We start from the raw sequence: 24,847 nt of genomic DNA, 5'->3' as shown, positions 1-24,847 counted from the left end.
ATATTCTTACATAAAAGGGCCAGATCCAAAACTCAGTTCCGGTGATAGTTACCACATGACACACTCTCCTCCTTTCCCAAGTTACACAAGAGATAAGTAACTCAAGGGAGACAATTAATGCCATACAAAAAAAAAAATACAGGACTGTACTTTGGTTTTCCTTGAAGTTTCAAAACCTTACTTCTTCCACCACAACATGCTACATAGGTAAGCACAGGAAATCAAGTCACTCTTCAACAGACAGCCTTCCTTCGGAAGGAAATTAAGAGATTCTCACTGCAACAAGGGCTGCAGATGCTAAGCCCTGCCCATGATCAAGGTATGGCTTTAATTGACCTTCTATTGAAAAGCCCCTATGCATGAGGCACACATGAAAGAAAATCAGTATTAGTCAGCAGAGGGCAACTAATAGGTTTAAAGTAAAAAGCACCTGTCTAAACACACAGCTCCCAAACTGAACAGAAGATGAGTTGTCTTCCAGCCTTCTGGCACTGCAGATCCATCTCCTGCCGCAAACAAATTATGTTTGGCTGAAAGGACTTTAGTCACTGCAGCATCCACTTCTGCAGGCGTAAGTCTCAGGATTAACTGGCCCAGAAGTCCCAATGTTAAATGGTAAGTTTCATTTAGGTGGCCAGCGTTTGAGATTACAACCTGAAACATCAGTGGAAGTATTTGTTCCAGGTTAATCAGAGACATTGTAGAGCCCTGTGGAAAAAGAAAAAAAAATATCTGTAAGGCAGGGAAAGAAAACGAGACTTTTAGTCATAGAATCATAGCACATACAAAAATCTTCCATTCTAATGCTCTTTCAAATGGGACAAAAGGAAGTGAGAAACTAGGTTCCTACTTCTGTTGTTGACCTGTTAAGCTGACCTGACACAAAAACCCAAGCTTATGGTTTAAACTTTGCAGGTGTTGAACAGTCAAGATAGACTGCTTTAACAGCTAAATTAAAATTCCCTTTCCTCTCCCCCCATGCAGGAACGAGCCCTTACATTCTTTCGTAACGTGAAATGTCTTACAACATTCTGATTTGCATTTTGTAACATGTAAACAACAAGAGCCCACCTCCCACATTTAATTGGCTATGAAGTTTATTCATGTTATTTGTGATATCTAGAAAACGACACAGATTGAAAGTAAAAATAACTAACTGATTTCAAAGGTGGTAACATAGCTGCCAGCAATCCTAGAATCCTCTTCTGAGAGCATTCAGCAAACACTTGCTCCTGGCTAGGTATTAAAACCTTCTCTGCTTGCTTCTGGGCTAAATCCTCCGACGGGCAGTCGTCTGCTTTTTAAATTAAACCAAAAGAAGACAATCCCAAAAATGACATTAAAAATCAAAAAAGTGATACCTTACTTTTTATAAGTACAGTCTAAGCATAAAAGCCCTTTTAAAAAAATGGTATTAAAATTTGAAAATCAAGTCTTTATAAAAGTATATAAACAATAGTAGGTAAAGAGATGTACACCATCTATTAAAAAACATGAAGGACAGTACTATGGACAGATCCATTTTACTATCATAATTCTAACAATACTAGTCTTTATAGGACACTTAACTTCTGGTTCCAAATACAAGTATTGTATTAGACCAACAGGAACTATAATCTCTATAAATGGATATATAGTAGCGGAATTCTGCTCCCATTTCCAGAATCCTTTAAACTAATTGCAAGGTGGCAGTTGTTCACAGCAGTATGCTTGGCAGTTTTTTACAAAGCAGACAGCTCACTTGCATTAAGGACATTTGCAAATACACAAAAATGAGTTAGGAACAAAAAGAGACAGCTGTTTGCTTTGCATATGAATTTCTATGACAGGGAAAGTGAGAAATAATCTTTTACCTGTTGGAGAAACATTATCATCCACAGACAAGTCTGACTCTTGTCTCAAAACAGCTTTCTTTGCAAAGACAGCTTTGCTTCCATTTCCTTGTTTTCCTACTTTATCTTCTTCAGGAAACTGGATTTCATCGCGAGCATCTCCTTTCCCCTAAAAATAAAACAAAGGCACTAAAAGATTAAAACAAAACTTAATACCTGCAGAAACAGCCATGGAAAGAAGCAGCCAGCCATCTGCATTCGACAAACGTTTTTCCACAAGTATCAAAACCCTTTATTGGCTAAGAACTTCTTGATGTGTACATGTCTTAAGCTTCCATACAGTGAAAATACATTTTTCTATTTTGCTCATATCTCTATGCATAAAATTATTACACTGTAAGAGTTTTATACACTGTATAAAACTGCAGGAAACTAGTTCTCCTACCTAAACAGTGCTAACAACTAAGGGAAACAACAGTCCTTCCAGAAAGTATGTGCTTTGCCCCTTCCCTCCAATGCTTTTGTGAATCAGTCGCCTGTAAGAACATAAGGTGATGCCTTCATCTTTGATCAGCTGGATCTAAGAAAAAATGAACCAACCAGCAACTGTCCCCTTGCCCCCCAAATTAAACTACACATGAAATCATTACGATCCATTATTTCAGTTACATATCCAGAATAGGATGCTTGAGCTTCTGAAGATCACACATCTAATTGATACCAGGGGCTCTGTGAAGAACAGGTACTTACATTACAATGCATAAGAGAGCCTGGGCTTGGTTTCTCATCCCTTCCCTTCCCTGCGTTATCACCAGTATGACTTTTTGGAGCGTCGTCTGTGGGAGGACTGACTGAAACAGTGGTGTTCTCTGAGAAGGATTCACCTTCTGGTAACATGCAGAGGAGAGCTAAATTTTTCAGACCTGAAAGCAAGAAAGATATAAAAGCCATTTAGCTGTTGAGTGGCAAGATAGGCCAAAAGCAGAACTGAAACATTTTGAAAGAGAACTGCAAACTTCCCCTGCATTGCTTTTGAATATCAATTCTACCAAAAAGATGTTCCTCATCATGTTCACTTAATTATGTAGTTCCATTAAATAATATTGTGATGAACAGGTGGTGACATTTTCCACCTCAAAGACATCATCCGGGTAGAAGTCTTAATTTAAGAAAGTGTTAGAGATATGTTTAATTAAATTAAAGTTCATTAAATTATGAAAGGTAAATGAAATTTGTCTTAGTTTTTAATCTTCTGACCACTTAAATATTTAAAAAGTAGAACTGCACATTAAAAACAATCAGATTAAATAATGAGTATGCGTAAGTATTTGGTGGTGGTGGTGGTGGTGGTGGTATTTCAGCTGTATTAGAGCTGATCAAAAAACCCACTAGTAAGTTTATTTGAATTTGAGCCTAGAATTTTTGATATATTCAACACAAGCCTCTATTGTATCACCCTATTTTCTGTACTGGGTCTTAGTTCACAGAAATCCTCATTTCCAAAGGGACATCATCCCCAGAAACTTCTCTCATACCACAAACAAGGTTAAAAAAAAAATCTTGCTAAGAGATGCAGAACAAAAAAAAACATTTTCCACCAAGTTATTTGCTTTCCTTTAAGTCCTTCAGTTGCCAGTAACACATCAGTAACAGAACATGAAGCTATATTGATTGATCCCTTTACAACATCTAAGATGGAAAAAAAAAAAACAAAACACCAAAGAGTTGCCAAATTGTTTTCAATATTTATGTAAGCATAAAATTAATTTTCTCAAGCACCCTATTTTCCATGTTCCAATGACCCTGAACAACACTTGTTCTACATTTGCTTTCTACATAAACAGTTATTCTCAGTGAGGTACACAGTAGCTTCCCCTTTCCTTTGGAAACTTCAAAGTGAGTAATGACAGACTTTTCTGACACTTGCTAGAAACCATTGTTTCAGTGAAGGAGGAGCTGACTCACCTTTTCCGTGCTGTGCTTTCATCAAGCAGTCTCCGATGAGCTGTATGCACTGATGTTGCAGAACTCTGGCATGACGGAGGACCCGTGAATCTAGTTTCTCTCCTTCTACTTCCTCCCCATTTGCCAGATCTGCACTGTAGAGAGTGAGAGCTGCAAACAACAGCCAGGAATAATTGTGGACATATGGCTGGATGAGCCTCTGCCGGTCACTGATTCGAATAGTCACCATCGGATACACTGTGATGCTGTGAGTGGGCAAGTGACTGAAAGAAGAAGATACATAATTTTGAACTGCAGCCGCTTTCTTGCTAACCAACGTAGTTAGTAACACACAACACCTTTACAGGAAACTATGAAAAACCCAGCATATTCCAGAGTTTCAAACTGTAGACTTTTTTTTTTTAAAGACCTTTGGTGTCAAGCACTGAAACCTATGCTGTTAACCACAGCAGTGTTCACTACTTCTATCCTGTCATTCAGGGTTGATGACTCTCCTCCGGCAATTTTCATAGCCATGGCTAGAAAACAAGTGCTACTAAGTTACTTCAGAGGTTGAGGCAGGTTTCCAAACTGCAGAAATTTTTGCTGAACTGGTCCTATATTTGCTATGTTTCCCTAGATGTTCTGATGTCAGACGCAACCTTGTGAGAAGCAACATGCGAATGACTGATTGTACTTAGTCACTAATTATTGCTTTTCTGCCAAGTGAAGTGGGGGGAAACAAAATCACTTATTTAATACCTGTCAGAGTATTTCTTTGCGGAATAGCATCCATAGCAAAGGTCGAAGTCATCACACACGTTGCAGTTCATTCTCCGACCTATGATAACTCCTTGACAGTGATCACAGGCATACTCCATGTTGACCATTTCATGGTCATCCTCATGTCCTTCAGGTTTAACTCCACCTGTAAAGAAAAATTTAAAATTTCCTGGTAAATTCTTTTTGATATAGGATCTTTCTTAATTTCAAGTTCACATTCAGATTAGGAAAAGAAAAGCTTAATATTTCTAAAATATCCAGAAGAAAAGATTTTCACCTTATTTTACGTATAATTTAGAAGACACTGTTTTGCCTTCCAATATAGGGTTTTGAGGGTTTTTTTAGTGATTCTTACCAAGAAAACAAGTTTTACAAAGATCCATGTCATTGCATTGCAAACAGCGGTAGCGATGCCACGGTGCAATTTCATCACAGCCATCGCAGGATATGTCCACATTTAACAGGTCACAGTAACGAGCAACAAACATGTGCATCTAGAGCAACATATGAACACAATTTACTGAGTATTATCTTCTGATTTTGAGAAAGCTCTTTTTAGACAGAAAGCAGAACACTTTCCCCTGCCAAAAAAGGATGGGGATCTTCTCATCATTTTAGACTTTTGAAGGCCTACAAAGGAGCGAGGGATCCAAATCATTAAAAAAAAAAAAAAATCAGTTTAAGCAGGATTCCTTTCTCTCCTTTAGGCTTTTAAAAGTCTCCCATTTACCCCTTCTGCAGGAAAACAAGCAAATCATGAGGTCACCTTTCTCTGCTTCTCTGGGTCAGCTTGAGCTATCTTTTCATACCAGGTCTCAAACATTACATCCTGACATTCATCCATCCATTCACAGTTTTGCTTGTAGTCTGCAATTTCATCTTCTTCACTCCACTGACTAAAAGAAAAGCAAGCTCAAAATCATGTTTGAATGCAATCAGGCTTCCCTCTAATATTATTGGGATACTATTTTTTTTTTAAAAAAAGAACAATGTGCTATAACATCTTAATAAAAACAGAATTGTTGGAACTCCAGTTCACTTGGTTAATAAATGACCATATAGACAAGTGCTTCTTGCCTCTGTGACAAGTTCTTAAACACATATGGGGACCATAACACAAAAAAAAAAAATCTACACTTACAAAACTGCTTTTGGTAATGCTAGCAGATCAGGTAAGACATTTTAAAAGCATTTTGGGCTTCACATTTGCTCATGTGTAAGAAGTACAACTACCACAAAATTGCAATATGCAGACGTTAAAAAACATTTGATATTTATCAAGACAAGAGACAGCATTATCTACCTCCTGCTACACTGCTAAACAAGTGAAGTATTCCAGCAGTAATCAGGTTAAAGATAAAATTTTAATAGTTTTTGCACTAGTAATGCTGAAAAAAATTTCAAATACTTCAGTTAAGCCCTTGGATACTGGCCAAAATTATGCCATACTTGTTAATAGTACTTTTACTGTTTGTTCCGGCACGAAGTTCAGGAGCCTTTCTTGGTAAAAATAGTGTCAATAGTTAGTACTAAGTGAAAGTTGCATTCCTCCTGACTCACCAAATGACACTGTCATGAATACTTATGTTTTCTTGTGATGTAGCCACAAGAAGATGTGGTAACTGAATCTCAACAAAGAAGGAAAGATCGCTCGGTTCCCAACTCATATCCAAAAGGTGAAGGAGAGCTGTCTGCACACATGATAAGGCAGGAAGCAATGATCTAAACAAAAAACACAAGACAATAAAAAATGACAGCTCTAACCTAAAGTTGAAATAGCGTATTTGGGGAGCAAGGGCGGACAATCACTGTACACTGATTTCCAGGCATTACTCTGCATTAAATTAACTACATGGCAGAAACTCAGGTTTGCTAATGCATGGACTTACAAAATTTAGCAAGAAGCATAGCCAGTACAATTTGAAATAAAAATGCTATCCTCTATGGATCCAGCTGAAACAGAGCTGATGCTATAGCCTGAGTATTAACAAGAATGTCTGTTTCTTCTCTGCAGTACATTTTCTTGATACTTGCAGGAACTTGCTCTCTTTGAAACCTTTGCCATGTTCACTTTAAATTGGACAAAGGACTTGGAAATTATTAGGAGGGAAATGGACATTATACTCACAAGATTCTCATTTCTCTAGGACATCTGGCTATAAAGCCAAACAATTCTAACCAGAATGTTACCAAAACATGAGCTTTAACATTAATTCATGGTTGCAGAATTGTGGTATTTCTTGTGGCATTATGCTCGCCAAAGTATTCCACAATAAATTTGCTGTTTCTAGTATTGTACCGCTAAGCTTCAGAAGCACATCGCAGAATTACAACTCCAAAATGCAGTAAGTCAAGGTTTTAACATTGATAAATTTATTGTGCTTTCCTGCATAGTATTAATAAAAACGTAATCTGGCATTTTTGATGATAAGATCAAGGCTCCTTGTTTAGTTCTGTAAATAATGCAAGTTATAGTCAAACTTAATTAAGGAATTAAACAATAAATAACAAGTTACATGGGAAGAGGTGAGGAAGAACAGAAAAAAAAGAATCTCACATAAGTAATGCAAGCAATGTACTATACCTGTCATTAATAGTACTAAATCCCTTCACAGAATTTACCAGGAACAAAACAAGCTGATAGTAGGACTCTCGAATCTCTTTGTGTAGCTCAGCACCACAGCCTTCCAAGTTTCCAAAGTAGCTAGAAATTAAAGACTTAGTTTAGTAGTCTAGAATTCACTACATTTTAGGTAGCAGGGTTTGTGCAAGTTTTACAAACAGACAACCTTTTAAACACTCCCCACAAGTGGGAAGGTTATTAGTTCTGTTTAAAATGTAGTCTGCCACTTCCAAAGAAAGATAAAAGAATCCTGTACCAGGAATCAGAAGTTAAGAAACAAAACAGGCAAAGGGAATATTCTCATGGCACTAATGAAAGAATATTCCTTCAAATTAAAAAGGTGCTTTACAAAAATCTAATCAATATCTTAAAGGAAATCAGTGCACTGCAAGATGACCATAAAAAGCTCTTGGGAAGTGAGAAAATCAGCTGACAGAGTTCAGACAGCACTGTCCAGACACACAGCAGAAATCAGACCTAAATTCATGAACCAGACAGCATAGTATTAGCTCCTGCTTTGAGATAGTGCTTTCTAGTTGTACATAAAATTTGAAAAAACTTCCAAATTACCCTTCCTTGCTTCAAACAACAGCGTGCATATAATCGACATGATTTTTTTGCCTCGTGTGTGTGTATGCGCATGCCCTATAACTGGTACATAACTAATAGCACTGCAGACCTTAGCTCTCATGTCCGCCACTTTAGCCTCTGGCACACGAGTGGAATATATCACCCCACAATAAAATTTGTCTTGTACAGGTATCACATCCAAACTTATGAAAATTCATGAATAAGCAAGTGCTTGACTAACAAGATATAACATGCACCATCCTTGGAGCTTAGTTCTTCTGCCAGATAGACATTATCTTGATTTACAAAGTAAGTTCACAAAAATTATAAAGAAGCGATGCTACATAAGTAATTACAAGTTCAATGTGTTAGATCACTCCAGCTTTACTGGACAAGAAAGAAACCAGTCTAGAATTAACAGGAACTTAAACTAAAGCAATAATGGAAGATACTACAATCTTCTTGAGTTTGTTGTGATCTGGTTGGAACTGTAAAGACACTTCTATGTAGCCATGCTGCGATTCAACCACATGATACCCACTGGCATGAACAGATGTACAACTAAGTCCCACTTGAAAAGATTTCTTTTTTTTTTTAAAATGAAGCACAGAAGATATGCATAGCAGACTAAAAACTAATCCTCAGGTCATATTTTTATTATCCACATGGATTAAAACCCAATAACTTTCTACCGCTTTCAATATACATGACTGGGAGAATACAAAGACTAAGACATACTAAATCACATGGCTGCGGCTTGTCTAAATAATTACTTACTTTGTAAAATCTTTCTGACAGGCTAGAAGTTCTAAGAGAAAAAGTACACACGGTGGATGAAAACAGTGTGGCTGCCCAAGTGAGTCTAGGCACCGGTGAATTATCCTGAGCACTTCCATAATACTCTGCCCTTGGGATTTTCTCAAGGCAAGAACCTTTAAAACACTACAAAGAGCAAAAAACATCTATGAGGACTTCAAAACATTGTGCTTAAAATAACCCAAATAAATCACAATACAGGAAGTACTTGACTAGTTAAACAAGAGTTTGGTATCTACATTTGCAATACACCAGTGCTGAAATACAACTGAAGTTGGAGTGAGTGATAAAGCTTCAACCAGAATCCAGCACTTCCTCCACCAGTCCAAGTTCGACAGCCTAAAATAGACAAGCTGAGAATTGGAAATCTCTCTTGATTTACATTTTCAGAATAACCAGTAATTTAGTAAGAGATGCAACTGCTCTATATTTGGTATCAAGGATTTCTTGTACCGCTGTACCATGTCTTCGCTCTTTGTAGATCAGAAGCAAAATGCCACTGCAAACAGATCTCAGAAAGCAAGACAAGTAACAGCCAACAAATTGTTTTTCATATTCTGAACATCGAATATGTTCAGAAGCGAATCAAAGGAAACGATACTCTCTACACGACCCTACACACTTCTGTATAAAACTTCAGTTATTCACAAGTCTGACAACTATTTATATACAAAATTATTTTCAATGCTATCTTGCAGCTAAAAGATGTTTTATTCCACATGAAGAGGTCCGAAGACAAGTTTCTGTATTTTATAATTGGCAACATTTTCAATTTCCTTACCTTTCATGTGAAAGTGATTGATCCTTAATAAAGTCTAGTATGTTTTTCAATATAGGATATTTCTCCTTCACAGTAGGCACAGGTCTTGGCTCTTCCACTGATCTGAAAGACAGCAGCCTTAGTCTTCCACGGCTGAACTGAGATTTTCGCGTAGGAGTGGAAGGAGGTGATGATATATCTTCTTGCTGTGAAACTGTATTCTCAGCAGGCTTAGTATGAAATGCAGATGCTTCTTCTGTTTGGAGGGGGTCTGGAACTTGTTTAATCTTCGTATCATATTGTGTCAATTGTCCCCCCTCTTTCGAAACAGGATGAGTTACTCCATTGAAAGATAATGAGTATGCTGCCTGGAAGTCTGTGTCCACATCAGAATCTTTTCTTTGGCATTTATCACTGATATAGTGTTGGACATCATCAATATCTTGGGCTTCTAGACTGTCTGAAGCGGAATCTTTCGTCTTTGCTCTTACTGGCAAAAAATTCAGTAACAAAAGGCTCTTCTGCATACAAAGTTTTGCTGCAGCATAAAAATTGGAAGAGTTAAAATCACGACAATAGAATGCCAAACTTGCTATCTTCTGCTTAGGAAGAAAGTGATTTTATCTTGTTTCTTCTGAGCCAAGAGAGCTAGAAAATACTGTTTTTCTTACTATATTGATCAAGATGCTATCAGTTACATAATTCTAGAATTCCAAATGCCAAATTTGAATAATCACACTGAACCATACGAAGCACACAGTAGTCAATGAGAACACATTTTATTCTAATAACAATCAGCTACTATTTTAAAATCAGTTAGTTGTGGTAACAAGTATCTACAAAAATAGATGAACCTAAGTTGAGAACCAGGTGACCCCAGTGAGAGGTCACTCCCTGCAGAATTTTCTCATGTACTATTTTGTGCAAAGAATAGCAGAACATGATCCCAGACAGTTCATGTAATGTATACTAGTTTATCTCTTAAGGTATTAAAAAGTAACCCTAGTTGCTAACTTACCTTTTACAGCAAAAATAATGACTAAGACTTACAAGGCAATGCTTTACTAAACTGCGTGGAATGCAGATACATTTAGAAAGGCAACACTTACCAAGAGTTTCTGGGTTCACTTCACTTGCTTCTGTGTTCTGCTTCTCCTCAGTGTCATTTCCCCTACCCATCAGGGACTTCTGCTTCATTTCCAGCTGTAGACAGGATGTTACAATAGTTAAAATATGACTCCCCCTGATACATACAGCAATGCAGTATGTACCTGCATCACATTAAAGGAATTTTATCTCAGGAACAGATGACAGTATTTACTACTCCCTACTGTAGAACAAAACACACAGTAGTCTAAAAAGAGCAGGGCCTAGACTATCAGAGCAGATAACACAGCTTCCTACTGAGATGCTCAAAGTTTGTAGGCTAAGACCCTTCCCTGCCTTGTGACTGGATGTGCACCAGCCCTCCAAGAAAAAGGCGGCTCCCCCTTTAGCCTCACCTCTCAGGAAAAGATATACATCTAGTCCTGAGATAAGATTCTCCAAAAGCATCGTGTCATCTAAGTAGCAAGTAACATCAGATGCAAACATCACCTGTCATGCAATGGGTACAACGCAATCACTCATCTCCACACGTATCTGCACTTATTGCATCTCCAGTGTACCAAGCTGCCAGGAACTCTTGCAGGCAGAAAAGAGGGAGGAGGTCACAAGGTACTAGAACAGGTAAGCTGGCTCGCCCACGTCTGAAGGGCTCACAGGAGTCGCAGAAACGCAGGCCATAGACTGAATTAGCTGTTCTCAAAGGCCACATATTTTTTAGTGTTTAGAAACTCCTGCAGACTAGTGAAATCTAAATGAATTTTGGTCTCTGCAGCTGCAGGTGATGACACAGACACCTCTCACCAGGCTGTGAGCCCATGGCACCAGCTCTTGACATAAGGCTTATGTTTCAAGGAAAATGGCACGCAAAAAAACATACTCTGAACTGAAGCCAGTTACTTGCTTGTCAAAGTAGCAATTATTTCCTTTTCTGCTAGCGCTGTATTACTGTGAGAGTGTTGTTTAAGACAGATTTCTTTCTATGCTGTATCTCAAAAGAACTCGAACTGCTATATAAGAACCCTCCTAATTAACAACACACATTCTTGCTGAAAAATAACAGAAATTTAACTGATTTTGAGTCAAAGTCAGTCCTAAATACTCATAATAACACATCTGGGGCTGAGGACAGGAGGCAAGTGTAAGAACGCATTTAGATGTTTAATATTCTGAAGTGAATACATGTTCTTCCTAAGTGAAAACAGTTGACCTAGAATCACTGAAAAAAAACACAGTTCCACCCAACTCCTGAACATTGCATTGTAAAATATTAAGGTAAATGACTTTAATAGATATCCTCCTGAGTGATCTTACCATCCATATTCTAATTGAATCAGCCAGGGAATATACTTGTGCAAACTCATCACTCAAAGGCACCTTGCCTCCACTGTTGACTGAAAATGAGAAAGAAGAGTCCTGTTTATTTACAGCTCCATTTTTTACACAACTCGACTACTTATCTACAATTATGCTAGAGCCTTCCCCTTCATCCCTTAGTCAATACTTGGAACTATGCCTGTAAGAAAAACAGGGAATAAAACCTGCGAACTTTCAGATGCCTTAAATACATAAACTGCATCTTGACAGAGTTATTTGCAAAGTTAAATTATGAATATCTTTCATCTCTTCCCAAAATTGATGCCTGCAGTGATGGCTGATATCACAACAATCAAGAAATGCTTAGTATTAACTTAAAGCACTATATATGTATTTAGTTATCCAATTTTTTTTCCCCCTCTTGTTTTATGCTATGAATTCTTGGAATGGACTTTCAAGGTTTACAATCAATTTACAAAAATTAAAGACCTGACAAAACAGTTTCCATCACAACTGGGTTGACAAGGACTACTGAGAAAAAGACATTCCTATTCAGGGTCTTCCCTCTCCCATTCCCCCTTTTTTTTATTCTTATTTTCAGCATCATTTGTACGTGAACATGGTGTTCATGGTGAACATGGGTCCTGAAATCAGTCTGCCCCAGCAGGAGCAACAGGTGAAGCTATTAACATAACAGTAGGATGGAGATCTTATCCACTCATTAATATCTTCCGGAGCTACCACAGTTTCCAATTTTACTTACAAAATTAGATCAGTTGTTAGACATAGACAAAATGGCTAAAGGCAATAACCACTTTAGTCATCAAGTCAGTCTTCATGAGCTATGAAGTTATGAGTAGAAATGATTGACACAATGTAAGATGTTTAGCTTCAAAATTGTGACTGAAAGTGAAATCCTTCAAAACCAAGTAACACCTTATTATCCAAGACTTCAAACGTATCAATAAGCTTAATGGAAGCATGGTGCAAGTTAAAAAGTTGTTCATTTTACCTACTGAAAATATATAAATTGTAATACAATGGACATTTTACAAGCTAGAAGCAAAACATTACCTTTTATTTTAAAGAATTTATATAAATTTTTAAAAGATTACATATTTTGAGGATGCCAGGGTTAGTTTCTGCAGTATACCATTCTGTGAGGCAATTCACACCTCCTCCAACTCCAGCATTTAAAAACATATATAAGTTGGTGCTGGCTTTTTAGAAAAGATACAATGAGTGGAAAATTATACAAGAACCTCTAATCACTTGGAGCCACATTGTTCTGATTTAAAACCCCAGAAGATATCACTACTCTCTTTGGGTGTATTCTTGTAAGGCTTAGTCAGTAGCTTATGATGGTTATTAGTATTTGGACAGACCTCAGAAGATAAAAGCATATATTAATTAAAAATAAACACTCCAGAGATAAGGCTACTTAGAAGATAGTAGACTACAGAGAGTCTACTTAAACAATTACTTCTTTATATAGAACACCATTTCAAAAATTGTCACAGTAAACTGATTTTTCAAAGTTGATAAACTGAACTACAAGATAGCTTTTTACAAACTCTAAGTCTTTATTATTAAGATAGTCTGATATTAGAGTTACCGTATTTTTGAAGCTTCTCATATAAATCTGGAGTGAGATACACCAAAGCAGCAAATGTTGAGTTCACAGCTTGATCAACGGTAGAACCAGCAACCGTATCTGTCTTTGGGGTCTGTTTTTTACATGCCTGTATAAGTCCTTTGAAAAGTTCAGATTTTTGCCCACTGAAGTCCTGGGCAGTATCTGATTTTGCAAAGTCGACAAGAAAGTTACGGCAGTCATCTTGGCGAGAGCTCCTAGCCTGGAAAGAATGTTAGAAAACATTTACTTTAATATTAGCTGAAAAATTGGTGCAGCTCATTTCTACAATTAAGTCAATTAGCAGTATATGTACTGCAGTTGAGCAACCTGATCTAGTGAAAGATGTCCCTGGCCAAGGCAGGGAGATGAGTTAGATGATCTTTGAAGGTCCCTCCCAACCATTCCATGGCTCTATGAAAATGGAAACTAGTGAAGGGCACAGAACTACAGTTTCTTTCCTCCTTGATATTTGAATTAAACAGCACAAGTGATGACAACTTTAGCACAATAGGATACGCTTAAGGACATATCAACTAATTAAGTCTGAATGGAACTCTGTGATACATAGGGATTTCATGCCAATGAGACAAAACCAGGGGTGCGAGTACCTCTTTATCTTGGTGCAGCCTACTGCTTTCACTGGCTCCCGGGAGTGCCTCAGGACACATCTGATGCCTGAAGACAGGTTTCCACAGAGGAGAATTAAGAACTGATGTTACTTTCAAAGGAGGCAAGTCTGCTTCACTGCCTACTTCTGCAAGAAATTCAGAACAGATACTTCAGTTACTAAATATTTTTGTTCATTTTTACAGATGAATGAAAGTAATAAGTGTTAAACATCCAAAGGGGGGAAAAAAGGTAATGCAAATAGGCTGAACAAGTAGTTTAGTAACTTTAGAAACTTGTGTTTCTCTAATGTGGTACAGAAAACTGATATACCCTTTCTTTAATGGTAGCAACAGTATCTTATCTTATAGTGACAATACATTACTTTGTGGAAGGACTTGAATTTAAACATTTTTGCTGTACTTATAACCATAGAAACACCCCAGTTTGCAAGAGAGTTTAAGAGCTTTTTTCCTACTAAAGACATAATAATTTGCTATATGTAAGCATGCTTGTATTAAGAAAGGAAAAAATATTCTATGATGAGAACACTTCAATTCATTCTCTACGTTCACAGGTAAGTACCTGCCTAATTTTCCAAGTTAAGTCCTGACCACCTCATTGCAGCATGACTCTTTAACCTTGTTTGATTTCTCCAAAGTCATGAATGAATTCAGATTTAGGAAGCTAGATAAAAGTGTTCTGGTTTTGACCTCTTCAGTGGCCAAAAATCCCAAGTGTACTTAACTTCTGGAATTAACCAAACTTAATTTGTGAATTCAAATTTAAATCAATACCAAATGCTCATGGGAAACTACGTAATTTGTGTTCTAAGCTTTTTTTTTTTCTCTCCAGTTTGCTGGCTCCATATTCACACCACCAATATCGGGTGGATCACAGAACTAGGGAACAATTTTAAAAAGAAAAAAGAACAGGAAAAGCAGAAGATTGGGCAAACTCTCATATTACTTCACAAATGTAATTCAGCCTAGTATGATTACTTCCAGGTGTCCATGTCTTCCTAACATTGGCTTCTGAATATTAGAGCAGTCACAGTGAACCCTGTGATATTCTCGGAGTAGTCCCACAGAAGAGCAGGCAGGCTTGCCACAAGAAGGGGGTACAGCTCAATGACCAAACTTTGTTAAGCGGTGATACATCAAGTCTTCCATCTTCGGTCAAGAGATAAATCAAAAGGAACATCATTTTCATAGGGGAATTGAAACACAACGTCTTTGTATCTCCCTTTTGTTTTTTTATATGGCATCACAACTTCTGGAGCTATTAAATGCACTCACCTCGTAGAGATTTCAGTGCCATACTTCGGGAAGCCAAGCGCCCCATCAACCGGGATACAAGAAGCTGTAAATCCAGGCCCCAAGAAACGGCAACATCTGGTAGGCCATAAGCAGTGACGGAAAACTTGTAGCCCCACTCATTATTACTGCTGTCAGAGTGAAAGAGAAACTGCAGCCGTGGGCCAGCCTTAAAGGTCACTTTCTACAGAGCAACAAAACAGTCATTTTGCCAAATATACATGACAGGAAGACGTTTCAGGGTAATGAATTTCCTTCAGCAACTGTGGTTTTTCAGTACTATGTTCTGTCCATAACAGATCTAATCTCCCCCACCATCTGAATGAGAAACCCACAATACTAAGCAGGTAAAATTTCTATTCAATTGCTTAATGAGAAATTTTATAGATGATTGAGCTTTAGAAGTCGGAGCCATAAAACAGTAGAGCAGCATCCCACTTGAGTAGGTGTCATTGAAGAAAGAACGTAGCTGCAGGAAGCACTACGCTTGTCTCATGATGTAAAAAATTGTGAGGGCAGAGTGTCAATGACTAAGTTTTACCCATGTAATTACTGGCAGCTAAACATGATTATTACTTTTCATTTTGACTGACTGCTCATTTGATAACAAAGAGGGATTCTTTGCTCATTCACTCCTTTTATTTGCATCACTGCAGACTTTCTTCCTCACCTCCTGCCCCCCACCTTTGAGACGGAACACACACACACACACACGCAAGCACACATCCTTTTAGACAGTAGGTTTTCCACAAGAATCGTAAGTTTCCCAAGATGGGATATATCGCTTAGTTCAGAATTTTAAAAGGTGCTCACCTTAGGCCACTTCTCAGTGCCAACCTTTGTATCGTAACGAGTTTTTGCACCTCTGGCATCAGTAAACTCGAGGTAATCATACCTGTGAAAATTGCAATTCATTACTTCCAAATTTACTTTTTAAGTTTTGGGTGAAAATGTTTGCTTTTGGATTTTCACATGTACTGCATCTCAGTGTACCCTGTCACATCTTTCTGAACCACACCTGCATTGCCTCACGTGACTGTTAAGGAACTTATTTCATGTTTCAATGCAATAGTCAGCTAACACAGACCTGCTTTCCTGCAGAACTTTCCCACCCTTCAGAATTGGTAGTGGGTGCTAATTTTAACACCTGGCATATGCCTTAACTAAGCAGTAGCCTGCCATGTTACCAAAAGAAACCAAGCCAATAGTTCTGCCTAAAGAGGGCAAAATAAATACCACAAGCACAAACTGTGGGGGTGACAGCAATATTACAAAACAGATCAAGGCCAAAGGAAGCAAAATTCATACAAACAGCATGTCTGTACATTTGCCAGAAGCGGCTTTCAACACAAGAAGTCATTCAAAATAAACACATTGTATATTACACAGGCAATGAAAAAATTAAAATGGCATGCTTAGAGTGCAAGAAGTATTCTTTACACACTGAAAGATGAATTGCCCCTCTGCAAATAGATATTGGAATCTAACACAGCACAAGATTAAATTACCTCCTTTCAGTTTCACATTTTTCATCAAATTCCACCTCAAAGTAAGTTGCCCCATGACATAGGAAGACTGAGACCTCATGGCAATTATTTTCATAGTTATGAGGAGATTCCATTGTCCATGTTTGCAATACTACAGGCTGTTCTTGCTGCCAGCTTTCCATTTCCACCTGCAGAACAAAAATGTATTCTTGAGATACAAATGTAAAGCATTTAAAAAAAATTACCACACTAGGTTTTCGTGTCTATATTTTCAAGTTGCCAGATGTACATACAAAGTGGCATTTAAAAGGCTACAGCATTGATTTACACCTAAACTAATTATAAAGACACCCTTGATAATCACAGTAAGGAAGCTTTAGAAAGCAAAAAACTCATGTAGTCTGCTGGGGGAGGAGACAAGTCTCACCCCAGAAGTGCCTACAAGTCTCCAATGGCAACAAAAAGAGAGTCCAGGTGACTAATGCAGATTTAAACATCTATACTACAGACAAACAGATTTTATTTCCATCACCACAAGCCATGAAGCTGAAAATGTTAAGCACATACTATTTTTAATTTATTGTCCTCTTTGTCCTCAGAATCCTTCCTTTCTATCTACCTTCTAGGGTTCTCATTCCAGTTGCACTTTCTGGTCACTTTGCTCATCTACCGTATCAGGTCAGATATATTTCTAGTTCTTCACTCAACATTTCATTACACATCCCATGCTTTTAGAAGCTTTCCAGCTCCTTTCAAATGCTCACCAAAAGAATCACCTGAGTTTTCTATGTCTTTCTTGCAATTTTGCTTTTGTTTCGCTGTACTTAATAGTGCCTGTATCTTTAGTTACCTTATGAGGCTCACTACAAAGGCTTTTCAGTGGTTCTATCAAAGTGCTGAATCCCTGTAGCAGAGTACAGTATGGAATGTCTAAAGTGCAAAAATCCAGCAAGAAGACGACCTAGGAGAAAACACAGGTCTCATGAAAATGCACGTAACCATAGCCATGCTACCCGGGAAGAGTACAAAATCCCCATGTTCACTTACCAGCTGACGAGTTGCCATAGCAAAGACAGAGTTACTTATTTTTTCTACTACTGTTTTGCCACTATATTGAGATAAAAGTGACTGCAAAATCGTTCTGATATTTGACAGGAACTGGCCCACATCTAAAGAGAAAAAAAACCCTTAATAGCCACCTTAAGGATTTGCCACCACAACCTGCTTTATCAAACACTTAAGTGCATGGTGATGTGCACAAGAAGAAAGACAGCAGGAAAGGCATCTGCTGCCCCAAGGCAGTGACACTCAAAAGTGAAAACAGTTCAGAGAAGTTTTCTATGATATTTCTATTGTGGAAACAAGTCATGCTTATCAACAATATTTAAAGAACACAAAAGATGAGTGATGAGTAATTTAATCAAACACTCCAAGATTGTTCCAACAATCTGCGTACCCAGTAGCCTCCCTACATAACTAAGAAATGCAGCTTAAGTAATATGTGAGACTAGTAATTTTTAGCTATAGCCTTATGCCATTTTTAAATGTAAGACAGGAACACAAACTTATTTGTACACAGATACTATAAATATGAAGTAGTTTTGCATAAAATTACACCTCCATTAAGTACTTGGCCCAATCTAACTACTTAATACTGAGCTGCTACATTAAACAAACAAACAAAAAAATCACTGTAGCCAAATAGCTCTTAGAAGCACCCAGCTTCTTAAGAAAGTTCCTTTCTTCTTGCTATCACAATCATCTAGGGAAATACATATCACCACACAGAAGCTTATCAAAACAAGGGACATTTAAAGAAACCAAAATGTTCAAATTAAAGTCTAACTTTGTTGTTTGGATTTGGGAGGGGTGTGGTGTGGTGGTTTTTTTTGTCGTCTGTGTGTGTCCCCCCTCCCCAGCCAAAACTTACTGAAATGTTCTATGAAGATTGTCCCAACATAAACTTATCGGTGTGGCTAACATTCTAAGTTGCTCAATATGCCTACAAATTCCTTCCTGGAGAGATTAGAAATCCTATGACAGTTATGAGTACGCCTCAGGCAACCACCGGTGAACGCTTATTATACTGCAATTTGCAAAATCACATTTTAAAGTCTGGTATTACACCATACTTAATTCTGTATTCAATCCCAGCACTTACAGTTTTTAAGTATTTCTACAGCAAGATCCTTGGCTGAATTATCGCTACCCTTAAGTTGCAGGTAGCACCATGAAAGGAGGCTACCTTGAACAGACCAGAATAAGGAAGACAAGACTGTGCCACTCTCTTGTTGCGCAACATCCAGCATCATCATTTCACACTGAAAAATAAAGAATGTAACAAAAGGATATCTTCTGCTGCTGCAGAATGACACACAATATGTACTAAGCAAACTGTGATGGACATTATCATCCCACTCATCCCACAAAAAAGATTAAATGCAACTGAGAAGCAGCATATAACGCCATGAAGCAACTAATGTATTTTGTTTTGATAAATCACAATTTTATGCAGGAATAGCTACATATGAGTCACTCTGTTCTCAGCACATTTTTTTCTGCATATGTAAATGACCCTCCTCCATTTACACCTCCCTTAGTGGCATGACCAATTCTAACCTCTCAATATGGGATGATTACTTCTGCTTCCTAGTGTTCATAGGTGCTATAAAGTCTTCTCAACACTATGGAAAAATACCTTATCTCATACATTACTTACGTTAAGCATTAACATTTCGTAGTAGAAAAGTAAAAATACCTCAATCGACTGGAAAAACCTAACCCTACAGATTTGAGCAGCCATGAATAGTTTTATGCAGAAGGACAGGAAAGCTAGTTCTTTAGGATATATCTCAGGCACGTAGCTTGTGTTTGAACGTATACAAAAATCATGGCAAAGTAGGAAGAGGAACAGCGCAAAGACAGTTACCTCTCTTGCTGCCACCAGCAGAAGGGTATCCATAACTGACAGCACTTCACTTATGTCAAAATTTGCAGAAACTCCTTTCTCTGGTAATAATAGGAGTCCACCTGGATCTTGATCACTGCAAAACAAAGATCTTACTAACCAAGAAGTCGCAGAGGTCCAAAACACAAATTTTGTTATCTTTGTGACTAGTCTGTAGAGATCCTACTGTATTTCTACTATACAAATCAAAAGTTTGGATTCTGATGACTCGACTGATCAAATCAACACCAACCATCACCATGGACAATCACTTACAAAATTGGAAGACAGCCTAGGAGAAGCCTAAAAGCAACATACTCTGATTTCAGCACCAACCTTGGACAACGTTTTATATAGCTAGTCAGTTAATAAACATGTTCAGTAGTAGTATTCTCCCTTCTAAAGCACAGTCAGTTGATTATTTTGGAGAATTATTTTCCAAGGGAATAACATTTCTAAAATAGACTAAATATGAGCTTATTAACAGATGTGGGATATCAGACAATTATTCTCAATTTCAGGACCCCCTACCTGAAGTGGGTACACAAGGATCTGAAGACAAGATGTACAGATTGCTTATGTTCTTGCTCTGTGATGTTTTTCTAGAAAAGGAAAAAGATTTATTTTTATGATATGTTCTGTTTCCCTCCTCTGTGAGAAAGAATTCTAATTTCTGTGTTCTACTATTCATTTTTGGTAAGAAAGGCAGGGTTAGCTCCTCTTTCTTTGGATAAGCTGCAGAAAGAGAGAAGGGGGAGGGTAAAAAGAGGCAAAGGAAAAAAAAAGATTGTTTTTACTTTAATGGGACAAAGTATACATTATTTGACAACAAGGACTCAGATTTGTCCTCTTTCCTGCGTAACAAAAGCAGGTACTAAACAATCGATTTCTCATTTAATGGTTTACCATCATGGTGAAGAGCTGGTGTCGCCTGGTCTGTCTATCTGGGAAAAAGATTGCTGCTCCACCGAGTAAGGTGTTCTTAACTTCCTCTTTTAGCACTTTCATTGGCATGAAGTTACTGTCCCACATATCCACTACTGCTCACACAAAAGGAAACAAAATTACAAGTCCAAATTAATACTCCATCTAATAAATTAGAGGCATAACTGAATTAAATGTGTTATTCTACACAACTTCAAGTCCTTGCAATCCCATTATACACACAGATATGAGGGAAAACTTTTTGACTTCTAGCAAGAAAGATTTTTCCAAGGATATATTTATTCACTGAGTAAATCAATTCTAGGAACATTAAGACTTGACAACTATCAAAGCTAATAAAGTCTTCAAGATGTGACAGATTCTATATAAACTGGTTTATCTCTAACTTGCTTTTCAGGAGACCGTCAAGTAATTAACAAAAAAAATTACACTTGAATAAAGAGGGTACCATCCTACTTGCAATGAAATTTATTAGTGCGTAATTCTCATTCTCTTCACTGGCTCCAGAATCTTCCCTGTGTTTCTGTAAACCTTACAGGCTCCTTGTAAGACCATTTATATTAAATATCAGAAATGAATTAACTACAGTGACATTACAGCTAAAGGATCACGCTCCCCACTGGTTCAAGCGGGTGACACGTTTGAAAGAAGTTTTCTGCTGCAGCTGTTCCCAGACCACACGTTGTCAGAAAGTCTATAAAACCATTTCGTAGGGTCAAGGAAAGTATCACTGTGATAAACTAATTAGCACACTCTGACCTGAAGAAACAAAGGCACAGTAGCTGACTCAGCCTGTAGGAATAAATATCTTTTCGCAAATTGTAACTATAACGTACTTGTAAGCCAGAACAGACAAAACAGTTAATATATTCAATAAAAATTACCTTCACACAAATGTCTATAAAGCTCTTCTGCAGCTTCTGTGTCACCAGATGTTTTGCTCTGAGAAGTTTCTTGAGGTTTAGCAGTTTTATTGTCTCCAGTAAGCACAGAGAAGCAGCTCTGGAGAAGCCGCAATAGCATTGTTTGAGCAAAGATGCATTCTTCCCTTGGGCTGTAAGAAAGCATAGAACAGAAGCTAAAACTAGAAAAGAGATCTTTTGCACCAAACAGATAATGCTACGAAAGTCATTATCTCAGACGGATTAAAAAAACACTGAGTAGAGAGCACATAGCCAAAAAAATTATAGCTACATCTCAAGCTTCTACATAACATTATAGTTAAAAACACACATAGCGGCAGTAGGAAAATGTTATTTATGTAAATACGTAGTTTAGGAAGAAGAAACCGCTGCAACTAAACTAAGCATAGTTTATTTATACATACACACACAGATTAGTGCTTCACCACACAGTAAATAAGTGACTTACTTTTGGTGAAGTTTATTGTAAAAATTCCAGAACAGCTGCAGATCAAGGCCTGTGAAATCTAAAAGCGACTTGTATTTTAATCCACTCTCCTTCTGTTGAACCTTAAAGAGGCAAAGAAAATGCAGGATTGGAAAATTAACTTTATAAAGAACACATTTATAAAAAGTAAACCCCCGAGCAGCCTAGTTTCCTATAAATTTGCAGCTAAAATGAATTCCAGTGTAAGTTCTTTCATGGCTATTCCAGTGTCTAAATGTGATAGTTCATGCTGAGACCTTCCCCTTCAGAGCTATTAATAAGGACTCCCTCTCCTCTTTCCATACGTCTAGTCCCCCATCCCTGTCCTCCACCACCAAAAGGCTTTACAACCTCTACCTGTTCTTCTAATTTGACTGAAAGTAACTAACAGCCAAAATGAGACTGCCCACAGCTCAGAATGAAAGTTGAAAAGGCACAGATGTATGCACTGTATGAACAGCACATGCTTTCGACTTATATCCTCAGAAGTAGGGTACATCATGCTGACATACATCAGCACATACCAGCCATATGTCTTAACTGTGTACATCTCACCCTAGATATTTACAGAATTATTTCAGATAAAAAGAGGACATGTTTTCATCTATGGAACTCGTCTAGCTACCTCTCCAAACAGCGTTCTCCACGTTTGCTTCAGGAAGAGCTACGTTATGTAATAGACAGTAGAGCATCTTTCTGTTGCACGTACTTCACCCAGCACTGTTATAACATGATGCTGAAAAATGGTTCTTAACTCTCTTCTGGACCCAAAGGGAGCATATTCCTAGTCAACTTCAGGAAACAGACACAGAATGCCATTTTTCAGAAACCGTTTTTTCTCTCACAGCACGGTTCTAACAGCTACCCAGCAGCAAGACTCTTCTTTATCCATTGACAATTACCGCTAGCATAGCCTTACTGCTTTTAGCATGGTAAATACACGCTTAAAAAGAACTGAGAAGTAAAAATACCAGGTCCTGTGCCAGCTGCTGGATGAAATTAAGTGTCTTCAGGAGAAGAGTTGCGCCACAAACTGTATCGTCACCAGTTTTCCCGCACTGCAAGCAGTTCATGCTCCTATTGGGCTCATTTCGCATAGGCCGAAGATACCCAAGAATATTCAGGCCTTGAACTCCGAGCCGTTCTGCTGTGTCTTCTCTTGTGCACAGGAACTTTATCATCAAGTACTAGAAGGACATACACACAGCACAAAAGCTGGTTTTAAAAGTTAATACAAATTTGGCTTTTAAAAGACAGGAGTGCACACGTGAAGATGGGGGAGGGCAAGCCTCATTCCCTGTCAAACACGCCCAGAAGTTTAAAATACTGAGCCTGAGATTCAGGCTAAGCTTGAATTCTCCCCACATCCAAAAAAGTCACAGTGATGGTTCTGTGACCTCTACAAGCATCTGCAAAGTTAGTTAATTCATTTATCAGTTTCATTCATTCTGCATACTCTGTTCCTTGGCTCTGTAATTACAGCATTTTTGCAGGTTAAAAAAATATTAGCTACACTCAAAAGCAAGCAGAGGATCAATTTGTAATATTTAAAACATACTTTTATGCAATCTGTCCACAGTGAGGTACAGAACACAAAGCTGATGGGAACAGCAAGTTTTGCCATCCAGATGTACCCTGCACGCTCGGGAGTCTCAGGGACTAAGGGTTACACAGACAACAGCAGAATGCCCGAGCAAGCGGTGACAGTTTTAGAAAAATTCCCAGGTGACTTACAACTGTGCCACCACCTCTGCTAATTTCCACAGTACAAAAAAGGACTGGGGATCTACACAACGGCTGACTCCAAAAACAAGATAAATGCAGGGTCTGAAAAGCAAAGTTTCCTACTTAAGCACTACAAGTCAAAACCCATATTGTGCCACTCTTGAAACAGAAAAGTCCCATATTCCTCAAGGAAATCAACTGAACTGATGGAACTGCTTAGTAATTTTTTGTTCCTTAAAACAAGGGTTGAAGAACCTGGCTCTGAAAGAAGAAGTGCTACAACTATGCAGTAGTTAATTTGGCTAGGTATTAGAATAAAGCAACAATCTTGTCATCCTTTTCAGAAATATTTCTTCATGATAAAACCACTAGTCTGCACATTATCTCCTAATATTGCATTCAATTTGATCCTGAAGCACCATTTAACTGCAGCTATACATGTGTACATACAGAGAAAAAGACTAAAACTCAGAGGACAGAAGTCAAATCATTCATTTAACTAGAAGCCCACTGACTTCTACCTCTACCCGGAAGAGTCCTCCTTGCACAAAAAGTTGTGGGTTTTTCAACTGGCATTACAACAACGCACAGAGATGAGCCTCTGCTCACTGAGACTGGGCCAATGGATTTTCATCGATTCTTACTTGGGAAATTCGGCATTGCTGCATTTTGACATCAACTTCATCCCATTCTTCTTCCACTTCAAACCAGCCAATAGGATCATCATCTCCCAAATGATCACAGGAAAAACTGCTCCTATGTATAAAAGGATGTAACAAACTTTGTAAAGAAAAAGTTTAAAGAAACTGTAAAGCTGTTGATACGCTACCAAAATTTTTTTTGCACATTATGGCTATAAAGATAAGAGAGACGACAGAAACTTTCAGACACCCAAACTCCAGCACATGCAAGGTATGAAAATTAAGGAAATCTTTTTAGTCATGGTCCCTAACCTCCCCTCACTCCTAAGCAACAGTTTTGAGAAAGTAATTTAATAAAGGCTAATTAACATATGATCTTCCTATAAATTGTTTGTTATCAGTGACC

The 24,847-nt window shown here is 37.9% G+C and overlaps 1 protein-coding gene across 1 annotated transcript in view; it reads right to left on the bottom strand.

Annotated features, from left to right (window-relative positions):
- ZZEF1 (zinc finger, ZZ-type with EF-hand domain 1) overlaps positions 1–24,847 on the bottom strand; it is a gene marked incomplete at its 5' end in the record, with an annotated part of 53,387 nt that overhangs the window by 18,180 nt on the left and 10,360 nt on the right. The window contains 29 exons of the mRNA XM_010290860.1: positions 431–708; positions 1,158–1,297; positions 1,854–2,001; positions 2,583–2,755; positions 3,798–4,060; positions 4,539–4,704; positions 4,915–5,053; positions 5,326–5,455; positions 6,120–6,281; positions 7,144–7,263; positions 8,530–8,694; positions 9,350–9,866; positions 10,438–10,531; positions 11,747–11,826; positions 13,365–13,605; positions 13,994–14,139; positions 15,290–15,491; positions 16,121–16,202; positions 16,816–16,982; positions 17,645–17,755; positions 17,842–17,963; positions 18,956–19,115; positions 19,724–19,838; positions 20,273–20,343; positions 20,648–20,781; positions 21,571–21,740; positions 22,058–22,158; positions 23,047–23,262; positions 24,445–24,556. Coding sequence (XP_010289162.1) covers positions 431–708; positions 1,158–1,297; positions 1,854–2,001; positions 2,583–2,755; positions 3,798–4,060; positions 4,539–4,704; positions 4,915–5,053; positions 5,326–5,455; positions 6,120–6,281; positions 7,144–7,263; positions 8,530–8,694; positions 9,350–9,866; positions 10,438–10,531; positions 11,747–11,826; positions 13,365–13,605; positions 13,994–14,139; positions 15,290–15,491; positions 16,121–16,202; positions 16,816–16,982; positions 17,645–17,755; positions 17,842–17,963; positions 18,956–19,115; positions 19,724–19,838; positions 20,273–20,343; positions 20,648–20,781; positions 21,571–21,740; positions 22,058–22,158; positions 23,047–23,262; positions 24,445–24,556 — 4,725 coding nt within the window. The remainder of the gene's footprint in view (positions 1–430; positions 709–1,157; positions 1,298–1,853; positions 2,002–2,582; positions 2,756–3,797; positions 4,061–4,538; positions 4,705–4,914; positions 5,054–5,325; positions 5,456–6,119; positions 6,282–7,143; positions 7,264–8,529; positions 8,695–9,349; positions 9,867–10,437; positions 10,532–11,746; positions 11,827–13,364; positions 13,606–13,993; positions 14,140–15,289; positions 15,492–16,120; positions 16,203–16,815; positions 16,983–17,644; positions 17,756–17,841; positions 17,964–18,955; positions 19,116–19,723; positions 19,839–20,272; positions 20,344–20,647; positions 20,782–21,570; positions 21,741–22,057; positions 22,159–23,046; positions 23,263–24,444; positions 24,557–24,847) is intronic.

The sequence above is a fragment of the Phaethon lepturus genome, unplaced genomic scaffold (genome assembly GCF_000687285.1).
Source record: "Phaethon lepturus isolate BGI_N335 unplaced genomic scaffold, ASM68728v1 scaffold16017, whole genome shotgun sequence".
NCBI classification, from domain to species: Eukaryota; Metazoa; Chordata; class Aves; order Phaethontiformes; family Phaethontidae; genus Phaethon; species Phaethon lepturus.
Note: the sequence above shows the minus strand (reverse complement) of the source record. Positions and strands in the feature narration are given on the sequence as shown.